We start from the raw sequence: 23,320 nt of genomic DNA, 5'->3' as shown, positions 1-23,320 counted from the left end.
TCAATTCAAGGTACTAATTCACACCTTTAAAGCACTGAACAATTCTAGCCCCTCTTATATCTCTTCACAGATCCATAGGTATGCCCCTTCTTGGTCTCTCCGCTCTGCCCATCACCTTCTCCTGTCCATTGTTCACACCTGTACAGTCAACTCATGCTTGCAGGACTTCTCGCGGGCGGCTCCCTTCCTATGGAATAGCCTGCCTACCGACATTAGACTCTCTCCTAGTTTTCAATCATTTAAGAAGTGCCTTAAAACGCATCTCTTTAGGAAAGCTTATGGCCTTCCAGAGTAACCTCTACCTTACATACTTGCTCTCTCCGAAAGAGCAGCACTCTACTCTCTTCTCCAGCTCTGCTTCACTCCCACCTTATTTGATTGCAATTTCCTGTCTTATTGTGTTTTATACCCCACCTCCTATAGACTAAGCTCGTTTGAGCAGGGTCCTCTTCAACCTATTGTTCCTGTAAGTTTTCTTGTAATTGTCCTATTTATAGTTGAATCTCCTGTCTCATAATATCGAGAAGCGCTACGGAATCTGTTGGTGCTATATAAATGGCAATAATTTACACGCTGTCTATAATTTTGACAAGTCAGACCCCTTTGTTTTTAAATTTCTAAAACATCCTTATTTTTAGTGTGATTTATACACATTAAAGTATTTTAGAAACTTGTTTTGTTATTTTTCTTTAAGTTGGACATAGTTAAGATAAATTTTTTTTTCAAAATGCCTTAAATAATATAGTAATGTGTGTCCACAGGGGGGGTTGGTGGGGGGGGGAGCAAATACAGTCACAAAATAGAGAATACTTTATTTTCATTAAAAACCTCTACAGACAATAGCTTGCCATGTCAAGTTTGCGTTTTAGAAATACTGAAAAATAGATTGTGATCCACACGTTTCCTAAAATTGAAAGTACAGTATCAAGTAGAGAGAGGCACTTTGATTAAGGAGTCTTTGGACCACTCTTATTGACATATTAATAGAGATATATACAAACCACACAAAACAGCTCGAAAGGGTTACATAAATTTCCAGAATTATATGGATATCCAATTGCAGTAGCAACAAGTGCAAGATTTTTTTATCTTTGCCGTAGTCCTATACAAAAGTTGTTTGTTCTATAAACATTAGAGAATCCCATTACATGTGTTCTATAAATAACCAAGACATCTGAAGTGTATAGTCCCGACTGGTAAGTCAGTGGCTGCTAGAAAATACGCACTCAAGTCTTAATCAACTGTCTGAAGGTAACCAGTGCTATGCATTAAAAATAGATGAGTGTCATTGAAAAGAGTGAAGTCATACAAAGTCAAAGAGCTACCCATACTAAAGTCACTGTATCAATTTATTGAGATTTCTCTCTTGGATCAAGTATCTTTAAATAAGTCTGTACCTATTTAGACAGTCACCACTTCAAACTGGATGGGGAGGAAATGGTTTGGACAGAACAGAATATTTACATTGAAGCCATCTCAAAATGCATTTAAACATTTAGATAACTAGCACTTTCAAAAAGCTTAATAGAAATCTTTATTCAAACCAAAGAACAATAATCCATTTCCTACATCAGCCATTCCAATAATTTACAAACAAATGTACAGTTTATTAATAAAAGTGCATTACTCAAACTTGAAAATAGAGACTGTAAACATATGCTTTGTTGATGTGTAGTGTTATGTCTTTGAATATTTTCACTCAAGTCAACAAATATTATGTTTAACATGACAGCAGCATTAGACACAAATCGAAGAACACTTTTAGACAAGTCACTTAAGCAGTGCTTCACCAACAAGTCGAATACAGATATTTCCGGTGTCTGCTTGTACGACCAGGAGGCCATCGAATTTGCCGGATGAACTTGGCTTGAATTTCACTGGCAGGTTGATATAGTGATGAGCTCTGGAAAAATACAATGACATTATTCCTATCAAAGGGGTTTGAATTTTGGTACAACTGTCAGTGTCATACTTTGCTTTTCCTAAAAAAAAAATAAAAAAAAACATAAAATATATATATATCCTCATTCCACAGCTTTTTCCACCTCTATCATTGTTTGTGTTTTACATTGTATGTTACATATATTGCAGTGTATATGATCATTGTGGAATGAGGAGAAAAGAACTACAAAAACATACCAGTTATGTCACACTTGATCAAAGGACACAGACAACATGGTTTCTCAGATAATGGAAACTTTTCATACACGGAGAGCCTAATCTTCGTAGATAAAACAAATTTAACACTGGTAATACCTTTATTACTCTGCTGTGTGTATTTAAAGTTATTTGGGCATAAAGTAATTTGTCCTGGAGTATTTTACTGAAATGGCAAGTCAACTAATGGTGAAAACGTTAAACAAGAGTTACCTTCTTGAAAAGTAAAATAGTATTGTATGCGGTTACATATTCCTGTTTACAAAGCTTTCTGCCCTTTAAGTATTCCTTATGTACCAGTCGAACAAATAGTGCGTCAATGATGTTACTAAGATCACAGTACCAGAGTATCTGGTATTTGAGTGTTATTATACAGTGTGAATGAAAGGTCATGAGGCACGCATACACTCTAGGATGTTAGACTAATCTTATCAGTAGCATGATGTAAAAAAATATAAAAACAAAATTAGTGTGGAATGATATAATATCCTACCACTAAGGTGCATTAACATTAAGCCTTGTACAGCTATTTGTATGGGTGCGGAATAATTTACTCTGAATAGCCAGAATGTGAAAAACCTTGTTGTACATAGTCGTCCCTTTTACTCTCTTTATGTCTTCAGTTAGTAAATACTTGGGGTGGGTGAGGGTAGAGCATACTTGCAAACTGAGCAAACATGTCTAGCTGATGGTCCATGCTGACAAATTGATTATACCTAACTACATGGGAGCTATACCGTGAAACCTACATTTACTCTTATATTCCCCCCTCAATGGGGAAACGCACCAAAAAGATTAAGACGAGTCTGGGCTCCGGATCCTGCAAAATCTGAAGCTTCATGCACAGAGGCTTACCACGAGCAACACCTAAAATGGCAGAGCAACATGTGAAGGATTCGTCGTCCTCGGGGGAAACCCTCCCTGGATACCTTAATTGATATCCCCGCTACGGGAGACCGGCACCTTGAATCCTCTGACGAGGAAACAAACTCCAGCCACCAAGAAGGATATTAATATGCTGCAGCGAGACATCTGTGTTAAGTTCCAGGCCGATCTATCGATCCTCTGGGAAGACATGCTCACACTCACGAGGAGGATCAAGGCCATGGAGGACTCCTCCTCTCACTTTAAAGCTGAGCAGGGCTCAATCACTGCAGACCAGAAGCAGACCAAACTGTTTCACACGCAAGGCTTTACCTTTATCCCTTGTTTGTATTAGGTTTGTCACTGCTTATGCAAGGTGTTCTTACTTACAACATTTATAATGTGAATTTTGTATGGCTTATTGTTTAACAGACTGCTATAAGACTGACTCCACATCAAAAATAAAGAAAGAATAATAAAAAAAAGTTAGTATCGCTAAAATATTCTAATAACAAAAAGTACAAAGCTATTTAGCCAGAAGAAGAACACCTAAAACAAAATCCTTAACTCTGATAAAACTGAAAAAGAAAACAAAAAACATCTTGGTTCAATTGTGTACAGATGGAATTCTTTATATTTACATATGGTTTATTAGAGCCTTTGCAAGTAGCCAAATAAAGCAGACTGTTTGCACTTACCTTAAAGAATATTTGGAATGCTTCATATGGAATGGTTCCCCTGGACTAACAAATTTCAGCTGCAATTCAACACAAAATGCTTTAAACACACACATGCAAAATATTATTCTGTGAAAAATAATCAAACCTGGAAACTGTGAGCTAGATTTTGAAACTCTAATTTGTGGTTAATTATAGAAAATTGCCAGTTGAAAAGACAATTCAATTTAAAGACATATTTAACTCTCAATATATAGTTTCAACAAAAGCCCTTGTTGGGGTTGATTTTGTTATCAGTATACAGAGCCTTTTTGTCTGTAGAGACTGATCATTAAGGGGTTGTAGGCCACCTTAGATAAAAGGTTTCCAGGTATGAAAATCATGCATATGTTAAACATGTTACACACTTCAAACTTTTGGGAAAATGCTTTGTTAAAGGTCAAAAAAGTGCCATTTACAAAGCATTTTAGATTTAATTTGGCAAGATGTTACGAATGAACAAAGGACACAATATGGGACAATGTTTATATGTTCTTTTTACTAATGATTAACATATTACAAGATTCCGCTTTACTTTAATATAGATTCCTATAAAGAACATTGCACATGAGTTATTGCTTTGCTTCAGTGCTAGCAGCTGCCATTTGAGTGTTTTTTTTTTTTTTTTATTAAATTTTTTGGGAAAATAAAATGTTGTCCGAGGTATCATTTTTAGAATGTCAAACATGCAGTACTGCCGTTATCGGGATCTGAATCCTCTCTAAGCAAAGACTTATGGGTATGCATCTAATGCTTTATTATGTGTCCCGGCATTCCTTCTACCAAACCAAAACCGCTAGTGAAAGCATGCATTAAATATAAAGTCAGACTGCAAGGAGGCACATGCATCACTTCACTACTGGATACAGATATGAAGAAATTCTAATTATATTTTAGATATACATTGTTCAATAAACATTTTATAATAGACTAGCAACCGTCACCTTGTGGATTGTGCAGGTAAAGCCCTATTTCTTGAATATGTAAATAGTGAAATTACAAACTGCATTATTCCAGAATGATAATTTTTATTATATATTAGACCTATGACATGATACCTATGACATGTAAACATATTCCCTCAGCCATCTTGAAAACAGCAACATTAAGTGTCTTCCATTGTTAGAGATTGCATGTGCTTTTTATAGATCCCAAGCTTCCAAGAAGGCACACACCGAGCTACTCATGCTTGCAAACATTAAGAACATTGTTTCAGCAATAAAATGCATTTCTGACCATGATTTTAATACTAAAACATGGATACCATTACAGGATGGGTGTTATTATGCACAAAAACTTGTACTTGGGGGGCGGGGCCTGACTGTCATGGAGGGAAGATGTGCCTGACTGAAGCTCCCTACAGATTTGTGCAAAAATAGATCTAAAGGCACCCTCAATCCTCTATATACCCAAACGACTTACTGGCTATAAGCCCCCACAGTAAACCGGTAATGCGGATCGTGGGTGGACGACAGACGGCAGGCAATGCTTGCGAGGGCACTGGACGGGAGCGGCGGCCAACCTGAAGCGGCCCGGGGACCGACTGCTACAAGCGGGCTCCCAGCAGCCCCCCGCCTCCCCCCCCCCCCCGGTGGGGGAGATCCCGGTCCACCCCTGGGAGTCCTCCCAGACAGAGCAGCAACAAAGGGGAAATCGAGCAGAGGGCAGAGAGACCCGCCAAAGATGGCGGAGACCACGCAGCCGGATGGCTGCCATGCAACACGGCAGGGGTCTCTGATCAGCCTGGAACAAATCCTCGTGGACTTCTGGCTCAGAGTGGAGCTCAGGCTCAGACAGAGGACACCAATGATACCTGCCTCACGCTGCACCCACCGCCCGACCCACAGCAGCGAACCAACAGCCCTGAAGCAGCCCAGAAATGCGGGAAGGCAGCGGAGAGCCAAACTACTAACCTACCGGCACAGAACGTCGAAAAAAAGAATGCCGCCAAAACCAAAAGAGATGCTACACCCAGAACACCCTCCATTCTGAGAGCAGCCATATACCGGCTTAATGACCCACCTCAACAACTCCCATCACGCCCAGAGAACCATCACATCAAATCGCCACCCAGAGGACCTCCAGCGGGTACTGACAGTATCCCAGCAGAGGGCATCGGCTAACAGGGGCACTACCACAAGCGCCCAACGTTCCGGTCACATGCAGCCACTGCAGCACTGCAGTCGGACAACCTTGAGGTCCAGCATTAATCGGACTTAACAGTATGCTTAGACAATATTCTACCTTACTTTAACAATGTTTTAGCACTGTCTAGTTAATAATAACACTGTACTATGGCTAAAACACTGCAGCTCCAGACTACAGTAACTCCCTTCGATGCAAATCTAGTAGTATAAAATTGTTTCTTTACTCCATATGCCACTTTATCACACTGCTATTGTGTCTTAAGCCTCAGTCCATAACCTGTGTAAAAAGCTTGCCAATCTTATTCATTACTATTAGGCGTAACACAAGACCTGCAAATCACATTATAAGCATAAATGTACTTTTTCCTGTTACTCGAAGTTCTATGCATACCTAACCTAGCATGTCATAGTATACTAAAAACAAAAAATGTGCAAGATATCTCCAAGCCATGTTTATGTGACATCAAATGAAAATATAGCTTGTGAAAGCTATTGTGGCTGTGCAAGCACTGTTCTAACTCTCATGCACAACAAAAATTAAAAATTAAAAAAAAACAAAAAAAACTTGTACTTGGACAATGAGACCAATTTTTTGTTTTGATTTACTTATTGCGTTTGTTGCAATGGAATGTGCCAAATTTGCCAATAAATACAGAATTTTAAAACCTTATTTTAAAGTGACATTAAACTTAATTTTGTTGGTCATTACTACTTGTATTAGAGACAGCAGCACATATGATATAGTACCCATCATTAGGGGGTGAAATACTATGGTTTGAAAATAGACAACCAGATATGGCTCACTGGCGCCTGACAAACAAAACTGGACCATGTGCTGACTGTCAGTATGAAAGCATGGCCGAGCCAATCAGAAGCATCTGTCAGGAAATCAATGGCTACTAGTGAAAAGTCTCATTAATACTACAGCGAGACAAGCCCCACACCTAAATACAAAACCAATCCCCCTCCCCCAACAAGAGTCATTCATGGAACAGAGATTGTTGGAAAGCTTGTAAGCTTCCAAGACTACAATACGGAATAGATAAAGGGTGTCTTAAAATGTACATGCCATTTTATCCTACATTTTTCTTCGTACAGTTTCCTTATAACCGTGGTAAGAAAGGAACAATTTTAAAAAAAATGTAAAATTTAAAAGGTAGCTCTCTAATTAGCACAGATGTTCTTAGCTGGTCAATCTTTATTTTATTTTGGAAATTTATTTAACAAAATTACATATTTTATCAATTTTAAGAAGCACACCAAGCACTATAACTACAGAGATCTGTAGTGGTTATAATTCCAAGTATGCGCTGATGTAGTACAGAAGCAGAACAGGTTCCCAGTGAGAAACCATGCTCAACGATTTGATAGATTATGCTAGTGTGACACCTGGCACTTTAACCACTACAGTATGGCTGTAGTCATATTGCTTGGAGTGCTTCTTTAATGAAAATTTTAAGCCTAAAAGACACTATTAAGAAGTGTTTTATACAAAGCATTTACATGAATTTTCTAAGCAAAATATCACAAAATATTACAGAACTAAGGGCAATAGGGACAGTGCACCCAGACCAATTCAGGTGGGGTTAACTTATTAAAAACTGTAATAACTACCCTTGCAGGGATAAGGGACCTGGGATTGTGCACCCAGACCACTTCAATGAGCTGAAGGAGTGTAGGAGCCTATAATGTGCCTTTAACAACATTTTTGCCATAGATATGAAAACGGAAAGAATTTAAAACTATCTTACCATATATGTTGAGAAGGAGTTGTTCTGTAGATTTACTTTTAAAGTGCTGGAGTCGCTAACCAGTGTTGGAGGAAATGTGTACAGTTCTTGCGGTGCAAACACTCCACGATTGCCTTCTTCTTGTCTGATGAGAAGAAAAAGAAAAAAAAAGAAAAGAAAAATGTGTATCTTAAAAAAAAATATAGAATTTTGTAAAAGCAAATAATTAAATATTTAAATTTGTTATAGTCTTGCTAGGATCGCCGACTGAAGGCCTCCAGGAATGAATTTCAGATGCAAGTTCTCACTCTACCCCACTATACCACCAGGGTTGAGCCTCTTGACCACAAGAAACGTTAAGTTAGAGAAATGGGACTACTAAGAGGGTATTTGCTATATAAAGGCAATAAATATAAGACTAATGTATATGATGGATGGGATAACAGAAAATAAATAAAGGGGCAGACACTCAATGAGAAACAATGGGAGAGAAGGACACAAAGGATAATACATAAAGGGGAGTGCAGAGACAAGGAGAAAAATTAAGTAACTCTGAATTAGACCAACACTAAACGAGAGCAGAGAGATGGTGAACCATACATTGGAGAATTATACTGAGAGACAGACATAATTGAACACAGGAAGAAAGAGGCAAAATACTGTGGGCTTTGAGAGAGAGTGACACAAAACATGATGGAGACCACAAAGAGATAAATGACCAATATCTAGGAGCAAAATACAGAAATATAAAACAAAAATAGACAGATCTAGTTAATATATAGAGTAAGAATTCTGAGATGAGGATATATATGTGAGCACACCAAGGCTAGCCAGCCTGAATTTGTGGAAGTGATCTAGGTGTTTGTCAGGCCCCACTTCCCACACTATTATTATATAATCCTCTCCTTACCTAGAGTTATATATGGAGGTAAGGGACACCACAAATTACACTGTTATAATTTTTAGGGAGCACGGCAAACAGCTTACACTACAACAAACATAAATTATGTATTGTCAAATGTAACTTTGTAAATATAGAAAAGTATATACAATACATTTTCTAGACTGCTTTTTAACAGCCCCCGGTATCAAAATATACATAGATCGGAGCACATTGTTTAACTGAAATAAAAGCACTCACGTCTTCAGTGTAGATGCCTCTGACCCACATCTTTTCCTTGGTATAACAGGATCATCGGTTTTCAAATCAGCTGAATATCTGCTGGATAAATCTCCATCTTTGACACCCTGTTTAGACAAACTCTTGTTCAGTTTTTACAAATGTCTAGCAAAAGGTTTACATAGTGCTAATGTGCTAATTATAACAATATGCTAAGAGAACATGGGGGCTCAAACATGAAAATCACAATCTGACATTTAGCATTTGTTTTTTGTTTTTATAAAAAAAAAAAAGCCTTTTAAAAACATGAACTGTGATGAATTTTATTTAAAAGAGATACTTTTAATAAAAGCTAGTTAACCTCAATAAATGTATATTTCATTATTTAATGGGGAGAATAACAGTAGAGATCACGGTGAAGAAAAACAAACAAATATCAATTAGCAATTACGTTGTACTTCTGCATTGCTGTGACTTTGCTTTCCCATACTCCTGCTTGCAAGTGAAATCTAACAGAGAACTGCCATATGTGCTCAGCATTGTTCCAGCAGCACTGTAAGAGTTATATAATTTACTTACTTTATCCAACAAAGCAATCAAACATGTATTTCCTTTACATTCTAAGAACCAATAGCCAATTTTTAGTTTGCTATTAGACGGTGCTAAAATTAAGAAAGTTAGTTTCTCTTTAAAAAATAAAATAAATAAATATATAAAATAAAAAACAAAATAAAGGACTTCCATTTCATGTTATGGCATGTAACGTACATTTTCAGTTTCAAAGAGGCTTGATAACTGATAAGGCCATGGTTATGCTGTCAGATACTTATATATAGTCACTGAGAAACTGTGCAGAAGCAATCAGCAGGAATGTTCCATTTGTTTCCATGGTGATTGCTACACTTAGCAATTTGGCATAGAATTTTTCTATAGAAAATGTAGCACTTTCATCCAGTTATATGACTTACTTCTCCACACAGCTGAAACCTCACTTTATGCTTTAAATGAGGCTCTGTAACTGGATGACACTCAAGATCCCAGTATTGGGCATAATCCCCTCTGTCACGAGGAAAAAAAGAAATTGCTACCTGAAAAAGAAAAAAAATAAGTAAAAACCAAATTCTAATAAATGAGCTAAATCATAATATACCAAACACTACTATTTGATTCTGTAACGCATAGGTAAATGCATTACCTTTAATTTTGCATGAGCAGCAAGTACACCAGATACACGGGAACATCTAAATGCCGTGTAATTGGCACGATACACGTCACCACTTTGATCAATTCCCTGAAATTCAAAAAGCAATACAAAGTCAAACAAAATTAATTTTTTCAAGCTTTGTTGAGGAATTTTGTAGATTAACATACACCTTAATATTAGCCCGATATTGATGCTAGGATATGTATTAACTAACATGGGCCACTGTTACAATATGTATGATGCAGAGTTTGTCAAAAAAGATAATTCATTTAAATAATGTACACTGGAATATCAAGCCCATAAACGAATGAAACGAATAAATAGCATCAGAAAGCAAGCGGACTGTTTCAGTTCCAGTAATGATGGGAGACTCACCTTCACATAAGGAGGTGCAAAGGATGATAGAAGCCATTTGATTTCTTCATCTCCTGGGTTTTCAAGATCTAAAAAGGTTTCTAAAAGAAACAGGAATATCACAGTGCAGCTAAAATTAACTATGGACCTGAACTTATTTTTAAGCACTCTCAGACATCAAAAAAATAAAAAATGTATAGCTTTAATAATGTATAGCTTTAATAATGTATAGCGGTGTAACACAAACGTTGACATTTTAGACAGCTTTGTTAAGTTTTATTTGTATCAAAATATAAGGGCTTTAGTCCTTGTATATGGATTTGAATGAAAGGTGGGGATCATACCACTAATGCTGAACAGTTAGCCTGCTCTATCCTTGTAAGTACATTTGTATTAATTAAGTGTTCTTGCATAGCAAGACCACTTACTGTTATCTCACATATATATTATTATTCTTATTATAGCCAAATTTGCCACCCTAACTCCTCCCACAGTTTTTACACTACATAGACAGTAATATACCGAAATGTGCGGATTGTTCCCGATTGGTGTGCTATTACTTTGTGGAACGTTTTGCCGTATGGTTCTCGAAATATCGTCGTTCTTGTGGCGAAATTGGTCCCATAGGAATAAATGGCAAAATGTTCAAAACTAGAATGGGAGCTGGCAAAAGCTGAAAAATCAGGACATGATTTCTAAACTGCCCACCTTCACAAATCTTATATCAAAACGTTCAGTTATCCCTCCTGCCACTAAAAATGTCCACGGCTAATCCATAGTCCTGATAGTTTTCACAATATGACCATTTTGTTTGCAACTCATGCCGTCCATTGACATTCATAGAAACTCCACTCTAGCCAGCTCAAACTTGAAGGGCAACTTTTAAACTGCGACTGTGCCTTCATTTTTAATACTTCAGAGACATACAATGCATCAAAATGTAGGTCTGGGTCTTGTGATTCTCACAATATAAAGCTCTTCGCTGTAGGATGTATAGTTTTTAAAATACGACCGTTTGAAGATGGCAACCGCCGAAATACTCTGACCTGTGCAGGCTGGAGCAGCAAGTGATGTCATAGACAGGGACTTTTGTACACCTGCTACTAATTTTATAAATGTATGTTTTAAATGTAACTGTGAAGCACTTTGGGCAACAACGTTGCAATTAAATGTGCTATATAAATAAATAATAACAGTTACTCCGCCCACTCCAGTTGTAGACTACTGGTGGAGGCAAGAACACTTCACACAATTTCCCCAGAAATTGTAGCTTTCTAGTTTTATCTATTGATCTTTTTATATTGAGAGCGCTATTAGTTGTCTTTCTAGCCCTTTCCTGAGTTTTGGATATCGCTCCTGAGGTGGACACTGACTGCATATCCTATAAGTGGGGATCATACCGTTGTACGAATATTACGCTAGAGCTGACGATAGCTCGCATAAATATATGCATACGGAGCGCTCGGATTAATTGACTCACCATTTCAAATGAGGATCTTTCAATTTATATTAAGTACTTTATATTGACTCATCTTTGACTTATAGTCAGGTATACAAGAGGATGTCTCGTAGGACTATCTCTACTATTGATATTTTGTTATTATCTGTATATATAAAGATATATTTTTTATTTATTTTTTATCTTTGGAGCAACCTTTCCTTGTCTTGAGATATAGATATACACACATACACACACACACACACACAACTGTATACAATGGGTAGAGAGTTTTTGGGACCACTGTTTTATTTGTACACTTTTGCATTGAACACTGCTTTTTATTGTTTGATTCCATTTTACATTTGGTGGAATATTCAGTGATTGGTTCCACAGTGTTTACAGCTGCATGTGCTTTTAGCGCCTATTTTATTGCACAATTTCTGTATATTAAAAACGTGCACTTACCTGAACTTTCACCAGATGCAGTTTTAGGGAACATTAGCATGCGGTTCTTCACTTCGACTTTTGCGTAAGGAGCTTTAAGTAATGGTTTTGCCATATGTACAGGTGTCTCCGGGTGAGGGGAAAGGATGGGGACATGTTTTGGTGCAGCACCAGATGGCTTATCCAGACTGGACTCTTCACTTATTTGGACTTTAACAAACTGTGACAATAAAACAATCAGTATGGTCTAGTAGAACATGCTTGTAATGGCGATAAATGTCACAACTAATCAGTAAACATAATAACCAAGTAAGCACACCACCTGAAGATCCCTTTCAGAACATTATTCTATTCCTTTACTATTTCCTATGCTGGCCCTAATACAATAACGATTAGACAACCAAGGGAATTGATGGATGTCAAATTAGGCAATTTTACCTGGATCAGTGTTCCTTCGATATTTGAAATGTTGCAAGCTCAAAGTTAAGTTAGCTGCAAAAAGCAGCAGATGTTTATAGGAATTCAATTATAACAAGAATGCATGACTTTCAAAAGATTCAGGAAGGATGAGGTCAGTAGAACATGCAATGACCGGACATGTTTAGTGCTGGCCAGGTATACTAGAGTTCAACCTAAAGACAAAACCCACACAAATCCCACCGGATGTGCCTATGATTCAACTTCATAAATATGTAAGCAATAGGGAGATGCAAACTGTTGTGGTAAAATATTTCCCATGATTCTTTGCCTGTCTGCACCTAGGAAGACATCTAATTCTACTGCTACAGCAGCTGAACAACTACCTGTGCTGATCATTTGTGATTTAAGATTTCCTAAGGAATTCCTGGCAGGCTAAAACAAAGTACCTTTTGTCCATTGTCACAGTGCACATAAATCTGTCCATTCCACGGAAGCAAGTTCGACTTTGTTGCCAGGGACGGATTAGGACTTACAAGGATTATTATATGACTCCTAAAATAAAATATGTATGTTTAAGGGATGAGGGGGAAAAAGACAAAACTAAAATCCAAAAGCAAAACAATGAAATAAAGCAAACTTACTGTGGTTCAACATTTCCATGCTGGGGTGTAATAGTCAGACAATGAGCTGGCCAAGATAATTCAAATTGTAATAACCTTAAGGAGGAGTTTGTCAATTTTATTTGTCCTGTTCCGGCTATGCCACCTAGTACGTAACAGGGTCAAACATACATTATTTAGACATGAATGTTACCATTTCTAAAAAGGACACTACAGGAAACAAAACATATTAAGGTTTTTTTAAATATCTTTTGGCCTAAATAATTAGTTGTATTTTCTGCATGCAAATTTTGAGTTTCAGCAAAAACAATGTTTTGCAGCATTCTGGAACTTAGCCGTGCAGAACACTGATTCAACACATCCTAAATCAAGATTACACCACTATTACGCTCCATTCAGAACAAGCAAGCTCAGGGTAATGAGAGAAGGGTATATTCACTATAATATATTGTTTAACCAATATCAGTGTAATCTATTACTATTTTATTTTTACTCCATATTCATTCTATCCATACTATCAATCAAATTCAGACAATGCTACCGGAGTATAGAAGCCATACCCCCTATATGACCTCTAGGTAGCTTATCAGGTGATATTTATCTTTAAATTAACCTGCTGCTTAATACTAAAACCAAATACCGCTAAGAACCATTATCCCCTTAAGGACACAACTTCTGGAATAAAAGGGAATCATGACGGAATATTTCCATCATCTGTCCTTAAGGGGTTAAATTACTATATGATGTTACACATGAGGAGTGCAGAAAATGTAATACTATAGCTCTTCACGTAATTCCAGACGGGGATTAGGGTCTCAAACTTTTGATAGGAGTATGGGACTGCTCTCAAAATGTGAGTTTACTATAGATTAATACCAACCAACCAGGTTTGCAACATTCTGTACTAAGTCATTTTCTTGACTGTGCCTTACATACACCATCTATAAAAGTACTGTGATGAAGTTACCATTCTGTGTTAAAAGATAACCTAGCTAGTTATGCTTTGCAATTCTCTTTATTATATGCACATCTACACTACATTTTTGTGTACATTTAAATTTGTAATAACCAACAAACCTAGCAAATTCTATCCCCAATAAGGCTTGGAGAATACAGCAAAATATTAGTCCCAATTTTCACGTTTTGGTGTGTTAAGGTTATCCATCATTATTGACTGCTGTCAATATTCAGTAACTTATTGCCAATGTTGAAAAAAATCTTCTGAAATGTTATAGTAAGAAAGATAAAACAGATAAAAAGAAAACTAATCATGTAACCAAAGAAGAAATTAAACACATACTTATAGTTGGTGCTGTCAACACAAGATAGTCTGGCTGCACACTCCAAGTTTGCTCATGCGATGCAGATGGCTGGACAGGCTTATTAGTGCTTGAAAACAAAGGAGGTCCCTGGGGGCCTTTTACAGGAAGTACATCTAACGATATATTTCCCATGTTTCTGTCTGTATTTCCCACAGAGCTAAAATAAAAATTTACAAAAAATTTTAATAAAAATTAAGCAGTTCTTTTTTAGCAAATGTTCTTTAAGTCATTATCTAAATAATGTTTTAAAAATGGGACAACCCATATTGGATTGTTTATACTGGATATTTTATGTGAACGTGCTTGTGCTCTTCCAGTTTTGTTCAGAAGAATTGAATATTTGTCTGAATCAAAGATGCCTTATACATGGCGACATGTGGTTTTAAACATTACCCAGTGCTTCTGTGAAACCATCCTGATGTTGGTATTAGCATCCATTAAAATGAGTGTTACCAAAGTGTTTGTTGAGTTAAAGCTAGCAAACCATATTCAGACCTCACACATGCCAAGGGTATACTTAAGAAGTTTTTATCACTTGTTCTGTAAATTGAAATTTAACAACACACAGCATGTTTCTGCAGGGTCTATCAGGCTTTTAACAGAGCAGGAGATACATTCTAAATTAAACAGACTGCAATAAAGGAAAAGCTGTGTAAGTCACATGCAGGGATGTGTGGCTAGGGCTGTATAAATAAAGATATTTAACTCCTAAATGGCAGAGAGGAAAACTAAGCAGTGGGTCTGCAGGGGCATAATCTATACACCAAAACAGCTTAATTATGCCAAAGTTTTGGAGCCTATAGAGTCCCTTTAAAATTAAAAAAATAATTGTCATGATTTTTGTCTTTAGTAAATATCCCTCTTGGAGACATGCAAGCTATGCTACCCTATGCTTTTCTTCACTCTCTGTGATCGATAGTATAGTAATTGCAAAGGTTATGGGACTGGGAGATTATTATTAAAGGGAAACTAAAGCATCAGGAAAACAAAATTGTTTTCCTTGCACTATAGTTCTCTATAATTTAATAATAACTAGTATATAGCGCCTTTCAGCGCACGCTCTCGGAATTAACCAAATCGGCAGCTGAATAGTAATAGATATTACCCAATTGATGGTACTCCTTTTAATGACCTTCGGCTAATGCACATTTGCAGTGGCCGCGCTCACATTAGGATTTCCCCGTAGGATTCCGGTAACTGCATGTCTTCATGCAGTGCTTCGCAACCCTCTCCTCAAGGCACACATTATAGTCCAGGATTCAGGGATTACCCGGGTGAGTGTAAGGTGTTTAGAATAAGAAGAAAGAAAACACCTTAGACACACACCACCTTGAGGAGAGGGTTGAGGACCACTCGCATAGTGCGAGGATGTCCAGCTTCAGTTAGGCGAACAAAAGTCACCTAACAACCCTAGAAGTCCCACTGGTGACGGTCTGGTATAAGAAACTGCAATAATTAGCTATGCAGGGTTAAGGGACCTGGGACACTGCACTCATACCACTTAGATGAGCTGAAGTAGTCTGGGTGCCAATAGCATCCCGTTCAGTCTTTGGCGAAGGACATTATGGAATATGGGGCAAAATATTTAAATGAAGACTATAGTGCCAGGAAAACAAACTTGTTTTCCTGGCACTACAGGGTTATTAGGTTACCCCTCCCGCTGGGCTGAAGGGGGTAAAACCCCTTCAGCCACTTACCTTAATCCAGCGCCAGGCTCCCTCGGCGCTGGTGACCTCTCCCCCCTCTGCCAACGTCAGCTACGAATGTGCATGCGCGGCCAGAGCCACGTGCTTTCAAACCGCCCATAGGAAATCATTACTCACACTGAGAATCGCTGAACTGCTTCAAGTGGCAGTCAGGTAGACAGCCACCAGAGGCTGGATTAACCCTCAATGAAAACATAGCAGTTTCTCTGAAACTGTTTTCAGCTGCAGGGTAAAAAACAGGGGGACCTGGCACCCAGACCCAAAAAAATAAGATAAAAAGGCTTATGAAATGCTCATCACAAGCAAAATATATCATAAGATAAAGTAGGGACTACTTTGTCTTATGTATTTTTCCTATGTTGGATAAACCTTAACAAAACGTCAAGGCAACTGCTCTTGCGCTCTAGCCCCAGCGATTGACAGCAGAGTGGGGAGGGGTATTAAAACTCCCCATATAAAACAAAAACAAAAAACAGCTTTGTTTATTGAATCTGCCAACGCCTTGGCACCCCCAGGCCACCCCACACCAAGTAAGGATGCCACCATCAGGTGCCTCTGCAAAATACACAAAGACCCAGAAGAAGACAGTGCTCCATTAAAGGGAAACTATAGTGTCAAGAAAACAAAAGTGGCCCTCTAGTGCCCCCTTCATAGTGCAGAAGGGGTTAAAATATCCTTCTGTCACTTACCCGATTCGAGCGGCGGGCTCCACCTCCACGCCTCCCCAGTCAACACCAGCCGATAGGGAAGACTTAATGCGCATGCATTAGCACTTACCCCAGAGGAAAGCATTATACAATTCTTTCCTATGAGGTTTCGGGTAATGCTGGATTTCCTCATGCATAGCGTGAGGACGTCCAGTGTCAGACAACCAGAAGTTGCCCAACGACCCAGAACTTCCTCTAGACAGCCACTAGATGTGGAGCTAACCCTTATTAACAACTGCAATAATTACCTTTGCAGGGTTAAGGGACCTGGGGCAGTGCACCCAGACCACTTCAATAAGCTTTGATTAAGCTGCCTCTGGCTTAAACACACAGTTTAAACACAACATTTTCATTACCTGTCCACATTTGCTCTGAGATCCACCTGACCTCTGTTTTCACTGGTATTTGTATTCATCTTACTTCCAACAACTGAAAGTATGATTTTACTCATATTTGCATAAAAAAGCTGAATGTCGTTAGGTCTTTGTGGTAAGTCATATACTGAAATAAAAAAAATTAAAAAAAAAGTTTTAATAAGCATGTAACACATCTTTAGTTCTTAAAGGAAGCCTATTCTGTTAGGAATACAAACATGTGCCATATTAATTAATTCAATGCATTCCTTGGTCAGTGCAATGGAAGCACCTCTAGTGGCAGCCACCAGAGGAGGACTTAACCGTGCAATGTAAAAATTGCAGTTTTTCAAGAACTGCAATGTTTTACATTGCAGGGTTGAGGGGACAGGGACACCGACCACTTCATCTAACATCACATGGCTGTGGCCTAGAGATCATCAGTAACCACACCAAAACACAAAACAACAATTTCCTCTCTCCCCCCATTAAGTGCTTTTCCACTTAAATGCGGTTACCAGAAATCCCTACACATATACTCTTGCAGAAAGTGCAACAAGTTATGATATTTATCATGCTGTAATCTACACTTTCTTTTTTGGTTTCCCCCTAACACAAAGAAATGTATCTGTAGCTGAGCAGTTATATGTGCATCTTGGAGAATAACCCATTCTGTATATAAATTTTTACTTTTTACACTGGCAATAACAAAGGTTAGTATAAATTATAGCATTCAGTGTAGGAAACCACCTGAGGGGGTCTGTCTTGACGTTGACAGGCGGGCATTCCCTCCAATGGCCACTGGAGTAACTAAATTACCTCCATTTGTTTAAATATACACAGGGATTTAGGAGAGAGCACAGGTAACGTTTTCTTTGTTTTTTTTAATAGTATAAATGATAACCTAAATGTAAGCGCTGCTGCTGCTGGACTCCCACAGGTAATATTTCTCCAGTAAAATGTTAGCAATGGATAACGAAGAAGTTTCTACATAAAACTCTTGGTCAGCCCTTATCTACATTAATTACTACTTAAGGGGACCAATAAATCTTAGGGAGTTAGAAAAACTTGTTAACTAAAAAATTAGTTATGGGTTGTGCTAATGCACAGACTGACCTTTGATGCACATTGCATATAGGCACGGGAAAGGAATTAGGCAAAAGCATTCCATGACACAAAAACTGTCTTTTAAATTCGAGATAAGCAAATTAAACATTATATTTGGATCTGAAAAATGAATGACTACACACAATTTATCACACACAAGTAAACACACAGACAGACAAGACAGTCCCTCATACAGATGCATTAATTCACAGATACACAGAGGCATACACACATACAAAGTCACAGACATACCCTTTCATTGTCAAACGCTCACCAACAAATACAAAGAGATTTAATAAGACATTATATTATTCATCATGCCCTCCACAAGATTTGTAACACCTAAAAGGAAAAGCAGGTCACCATTCTCTTATAGGAATTTGTCTGTGTGGTCTTGATGCATGCTTTCAATATAGAGAAAGGATTCCCTGTAAAAGCTGGAACCTGTGCTGAGGCAGCGAAAAAAGTGAAGGAGAGAAAGCAGCAAGCTGCCAACGTTGCAGCATTTAGTGTTCAGCAACTGCTACTTCAATGTCATCAAGGCAGAGAGAGACTCCCTATTTGCTAGATAGGGATGCCACGGCCACTCACACCAAGGATATATCCACACAGTAGTTAATTGTTTAGTGTGTTCCATGGCCTGCAGATAAAATGAAAACCACTGCTAAAGCTGTGGGGGCAAATTATATACTTTTGGTTGGTTTTAGTTGTAGGGATCGAAAGTAGGTAGTGATCCTCTATCTTAGTGAGGTGTGATGTTTTAAGGCTTAGCGTGATATCTCCTTGACAAACCATGGTGAACTCTCTAGGTCTGAGAAAACCATAGAAAGCGAGATATATAGCAGATTTGATCACCGTATTTGTGTTGCTATCGAATGGGGCTGTGTCAAGGAGATTGCTAAGGGATCTGAAGATCGGCCCATCTATAGGTAATCTAGTGATAGTGAGTGGAGGTGAAACCTTTGATATACCTTTCAGAACCTTTTTAATGGGGTATGATGACAAGAAAGGAGTGTTAGGAAAATTGGTGAGGCTGTGGTGCTGAACCCCGGTGAGGTAAAGTTTAATGGTGTTATGACAAAGTTTAAGGTGTAGGTGGCAGAAAGAGGCAAAAGTCACCATGGTTTGAATAGAAAAGTCACCTTGTAGACCGAATTCTGCGGTGAATTTGTTAAATATATTAAGTGCCCTATTGTAAGTGATAGCAGTGTTGGGTCATAATGCTTGGTGAGTGAGTGAGTGTTCTAGCGTGATGCAAGAGTGTGCTTAATCCAAGATTAGTTTGTGAAACCGTGGTGTCCTGGATGGCTGTTGGTGAGCCGTTGGGAGTGCGCCTGAGAGAATGCCTGGAATTGAGAACGAGAAAGAGCGTCAGCGGCCATGTTGTGAATACCCGGGATGTGAAAACATACTAAGTGAAACTGACCGGATGCTGCCAACCAGGTCAGCGATGATGAGCGCCCTTTGTTAACGATTTCACAAGCCGCCGAGTTATCGGAGTAGCATTTTACTGCCTTGCCAGACCAGAGATGACCCCAGGTGTGTGCGGCCGCCACAATGGGATAAATTTCGAATAGTGCTGAGGTCTCCCTGAATCCTGGCAAGGCATCCGTCTCAGTGGGCCAGTGGGCCCTAAACCAGTGGTTCCCGAAAATGGCTGCAAAACCGGTGTTTGCTGCTGCGTCTGTGTGGATGATGGGTGAAGAGGTGAAGAGAGGGGGGATAAACATGGAGATACCATTCCAGTGTTTCAAAAACTTCCCCCACATAGCTAAGTCAGCCTTGGCGTGGGGGTCCAAAAAAAACTGGGCCGGAGTCCGGCACTCCGTGGAGCAGGCAAAGAAGTCTGGATATGAAAGACCTTCCCTGCGGGATGATGCGCATGGCGAAGTTCAGGGATCCCAGAAGGGACTGAAGTTCTCTCCTGGTGAAAACATCATTCCGCAGGAACATGTCTATCTCCCCTCTCAATCGTGACAGTTTGTCGTGGGGAAGGCTAGCTCTGAGGTTAACAGAGTTCAGCTCTATCCGCAAAAAGGTAAGTTTAGTTGTGGGGCTTATTGTTTTAGATGGGGACAAAGTAACTCCAAGTGTGGAAAATAGTGCTGTAGTACTGCTGATAGCGGTGGGTGTTTGTGACCCTGGCTCTATCAGTAGGAAGTCGTCTAGGTAGTGAATAACGGAGTGACACCTGAGGACGTTCAGAAGCAGCCAGCATAGTGACTCAGCGAAAATATCGAACAGTTTGGGGCTGCATCGAGAACCGAAAGTGAGTCGTATGGAGTAGTAGTATTTCCCTCGCCATTTAACACCGTGTAAGTGCCAGAGTGAGGGGTGCATGGGTTGTAACTTAAACACGTTTGTGATGTCTGTTTTGCTGAGCCAGGGTCGATTATCAGAAGATATGATTGACTGTATGGCGTCGTCTATAGTTACGTACTGGAGTGAGAATTCGTCTGCTGGAATGAGTGCGTTTATGCTTGGAACAAAAGAGGAGTGCGGTGCCGATAAATCGATAATTAAGCGTTTTTTATTGGAATATTTGTGAATTGCAATACCAATGGGGTTAGTGCGCCAGGAGGAAAATGGTGAGGAGGTGAAGGGCCCGATCATGAAACCGTTGGTGATTTCAGAGGAGAGGAGAGTGTCTATGGAGACTGGGTCTAGACGTGCTGACTGGAGTTTAGGACATTCTAGTGTACCTGGGGGGATGGCTACTATACCCGTGAGAAACCCTTGTGTGAACCCTGTGGTGAGATATTCCACCAAGTGCCTGCTAGGGTGTGACCTTAGGTTAAAAAAAAAAGGTTGTCGATATTTATGTCGGTTAGTCATTTGTTTGGTGACAACCTGGCCGGACACATGGTCTTGGTATGTGCTCTGAAGCATATGGAGCAGATGTGCAATAATCTACAGGCGCTGAAACTGCAGGAGCCTGCGTTGAAATTATTGCACACCTGCGCCTTGCCTAAAAAGGAGATGGGCCTACCCAGCTTGTCACGTAGACCACCCGCTGGCTTGTTGTAAGGGGTGAAAGTGGGGTGAGGGGTGGGAGTGGAGGTGGTAGGATCTGCTTCGGCGGGACATAGGTCGGCCGTGTGGGATGTTGAGTTACATATGGCACAAGCCGGGGGCCTGAGTCCAGCGAAGTGGCGACAGAATAGTTCTGTATCCATCTGGCACCAGTTAATTCTTACATTAAACTGCTTCAGATGGGTCGCCGCCTTCGCTGATACTGACTTGTGGTAGTAGCACTACTTATATGTCACTGTAGTTGTATGCCTTGTTCTCCAGTATATCCTGAGAGGCTATGAGCAAAGACACCAGACACACGTCCTTCCCGTCTAAGATATCTTTCTTGATAGAGTCTGGGACGGAGTGCGCTGGTGACTCAAAGGGTGTTATGGCTGTGACTGGTGCTGGAGAGGGGAGTATGGGGGGGCATGCTGGTATAGCGGGGACAGCCGTGGTGGAGACTGTGATGCCCAGGGTAGTACCTGGGGAGGAGATGGCGCTCTCCACCTTAGATAGCCTGCTATTAAGGGTCTGTAGGTTGGCCAAGATTGCTGCCAGGGTATCCTGGGTGGCCGTGCCGGTGCTTGGTGGTTGTCCTTGAGAGCTAGTGCCTGGCCTAGGCTCGGGGGCTTGGTGGGTAAGCAGCCTGTAAAGTTCTGCCTTTCTAGCTGTGGCTGGAAAGGGGATTCCCCTGAGCCTAAGCTCGGCCGTAACTTTGGGAATAGTCCATGCTCTCAAGGACGTGAGAGTTGATAGAGTGAGAGATTCGCCTGGAGACTCGGGTCTGATTGGCGTAAATGGTGTTTCTTCTGGCAATTCTTCGATGGGGATCGGTTCTTGGGACATTATAAAAAGGAATGATTATGTGAAAGATATATTAGAAGGGGAGTAAGGAACGTTGGAGGGATATGAGGGGTGGTGTATTTGGAAGAACTGGACTGTAATGCTAATGCCGAAGCGAAAAACGTATCTGTTGAATTTTTGGATAGGTGAGGCCCTGCTAATGCCAAGTAGCGGTGAGAGGCTCTACCTATGATTTGGCTTATGAAGTTGTGGCCACAGACGTGGTGGCGGGGTGTTGGCCTCTCGGTGACTGTAAAGAGAATTCAAAACGTGTGGCCGTGACAGGTGAGGCCCTGACTAGAGCACTGTAGTAGGGCGTGCGAGGCGTATAACTATGATTTGGGCGTGGGGCCGTACCTCCGTGTTGAGGTGGGGTGGGGGGGGATGGCCTTGCGGGACCGGATTTTCCTGATAGGGTGAGCTAAGGCAGTAGCCTAGACCCTGTAGCCAGTTCAATTGTATACTTAAGGATGAATGAGAATTCTGGAGTGGTGTGTGGATACTATCCTTGAGTGGTTGTAAATGATATCTGGAACCTTCTAGTAGTATTAAGTGTGGCAAGTCTTGTCTGCTGCTGTCCTTGAGGAAGAAGCCTGGGGATTTAAGACAAATGTTGATGTATTTATGCGTATCGTGGTGGCGTATGGTTTGTATGAAGAGTTGATTGTTAGGGACCCAACGTGAGATCCTGCATTGAGGGATCTGGAAAGGTTAGGTATGCGACTGGGACGATTTTTGCGTTTAAGGAAGAAGGCTGAATGAGGCCTTGGGGTGGCAAATGGATGTACATGGGTAAGGACGTAAGTACCTGATGGTATGGCTGAGTACTGGGTCAGGTTTGGGTGTTTTTCCGGGCCTGATGGCAGTATGACCGTATGTCTGGGTAGAGAAATTGAAAAGAATTAACGTACAGTGGGCGTAAGCCTGTGAGAAAATTGTAATGAAATTAAGACCGCGTGAGGTCTTGTATGAAAAAAGGTCTAAAAAAAGAGTAGAGAAATATACCTTGATTTGACGTACGGGAACTATGTTGAGCGTAACTGGTTTAAT

General features: G+C 39.8%; 1 protein-coding gene across 5 annotated transcripts in view; it reads right to left on the bottom strand.

The window, feature by feature from the left end:
- Positions 1-831: 831 nt before the first annotated feature.
- The window catches only part of CEP192 (centrosomal protein 192), a 109,957-nt gene continuing 87,468 nt past the window's right edge, over positions 832-23,320 (bottom strand). For 4 of the 5 annotated variants that reach the window (XM_063451600.1, XM_063451602.1, XM_063451601.1 and 1 more), the window contains 12 exons: positions 17,309-17,453; positions 14,518-14,696; positions 13,239-13,362; positions 13,044-13,149; positions 12,199-12,397; positions 10,314-10,393; positions 9,930-10,025; positions 9,703-9,822; positions 8,756-8,862; positions 7,636-7,759; positions 3,720-3,778; positions 832-1,903 (listed from right to left, as the gene is read on the bottom strand). In XM_063451600.1, coding sequence (XP_063307670.1) covers positions 1,771-1,903; positions 3,720-3,778; positions 7,636-7,759; positions 8,756-8,862; positions 9,703-9,822; positions 9,930-10,025; positions 10,314-10,393; positions 12,199-12,397; positions 13,044-13,149; positions 13,239-13,362; positions 14,518-14,696; positions 17,309-17,453 — 1,472 coding nt within the window. In that variant the 3' untranslated portion in view covers positions 832-1,770. The remainder of the gene's footprint in view (positions 1,904-3,719; positions 3,779-7,635; positions 7,760-8,755; positions 8,863-9,702; positions 9,823-9,929; positions 10,026-10,313; positions 10,394-12,198; positions 12,398-13,043; positions 13,150-13,238; positions 13,363-14,517; positions 14,697-17,308; positions 17,454-23,320) is intronic. The other variant, XM_063451603.1, reaches the window with a different exon arrangement.

The sequence above is a fragment of the Pelobates fuscus genome, chromosome 4 (assembly GCF_036172605.1).
Source record: "Pelobates fuscus isolate aPelFus1 chromosome 4, aPelFus1.pri, whole genome shotgun sequence".
Lineage (NCBI taxonomy): Eukaryota > Metazoa > Chordata > Amphibia > Anura > Pelobatidae > Pelobates > Pelobates fuscus.
Note: the sequence above shows the minus strand (reverse complement) of the source record. Positions and strands in the feature narration are given on the sequence as shown.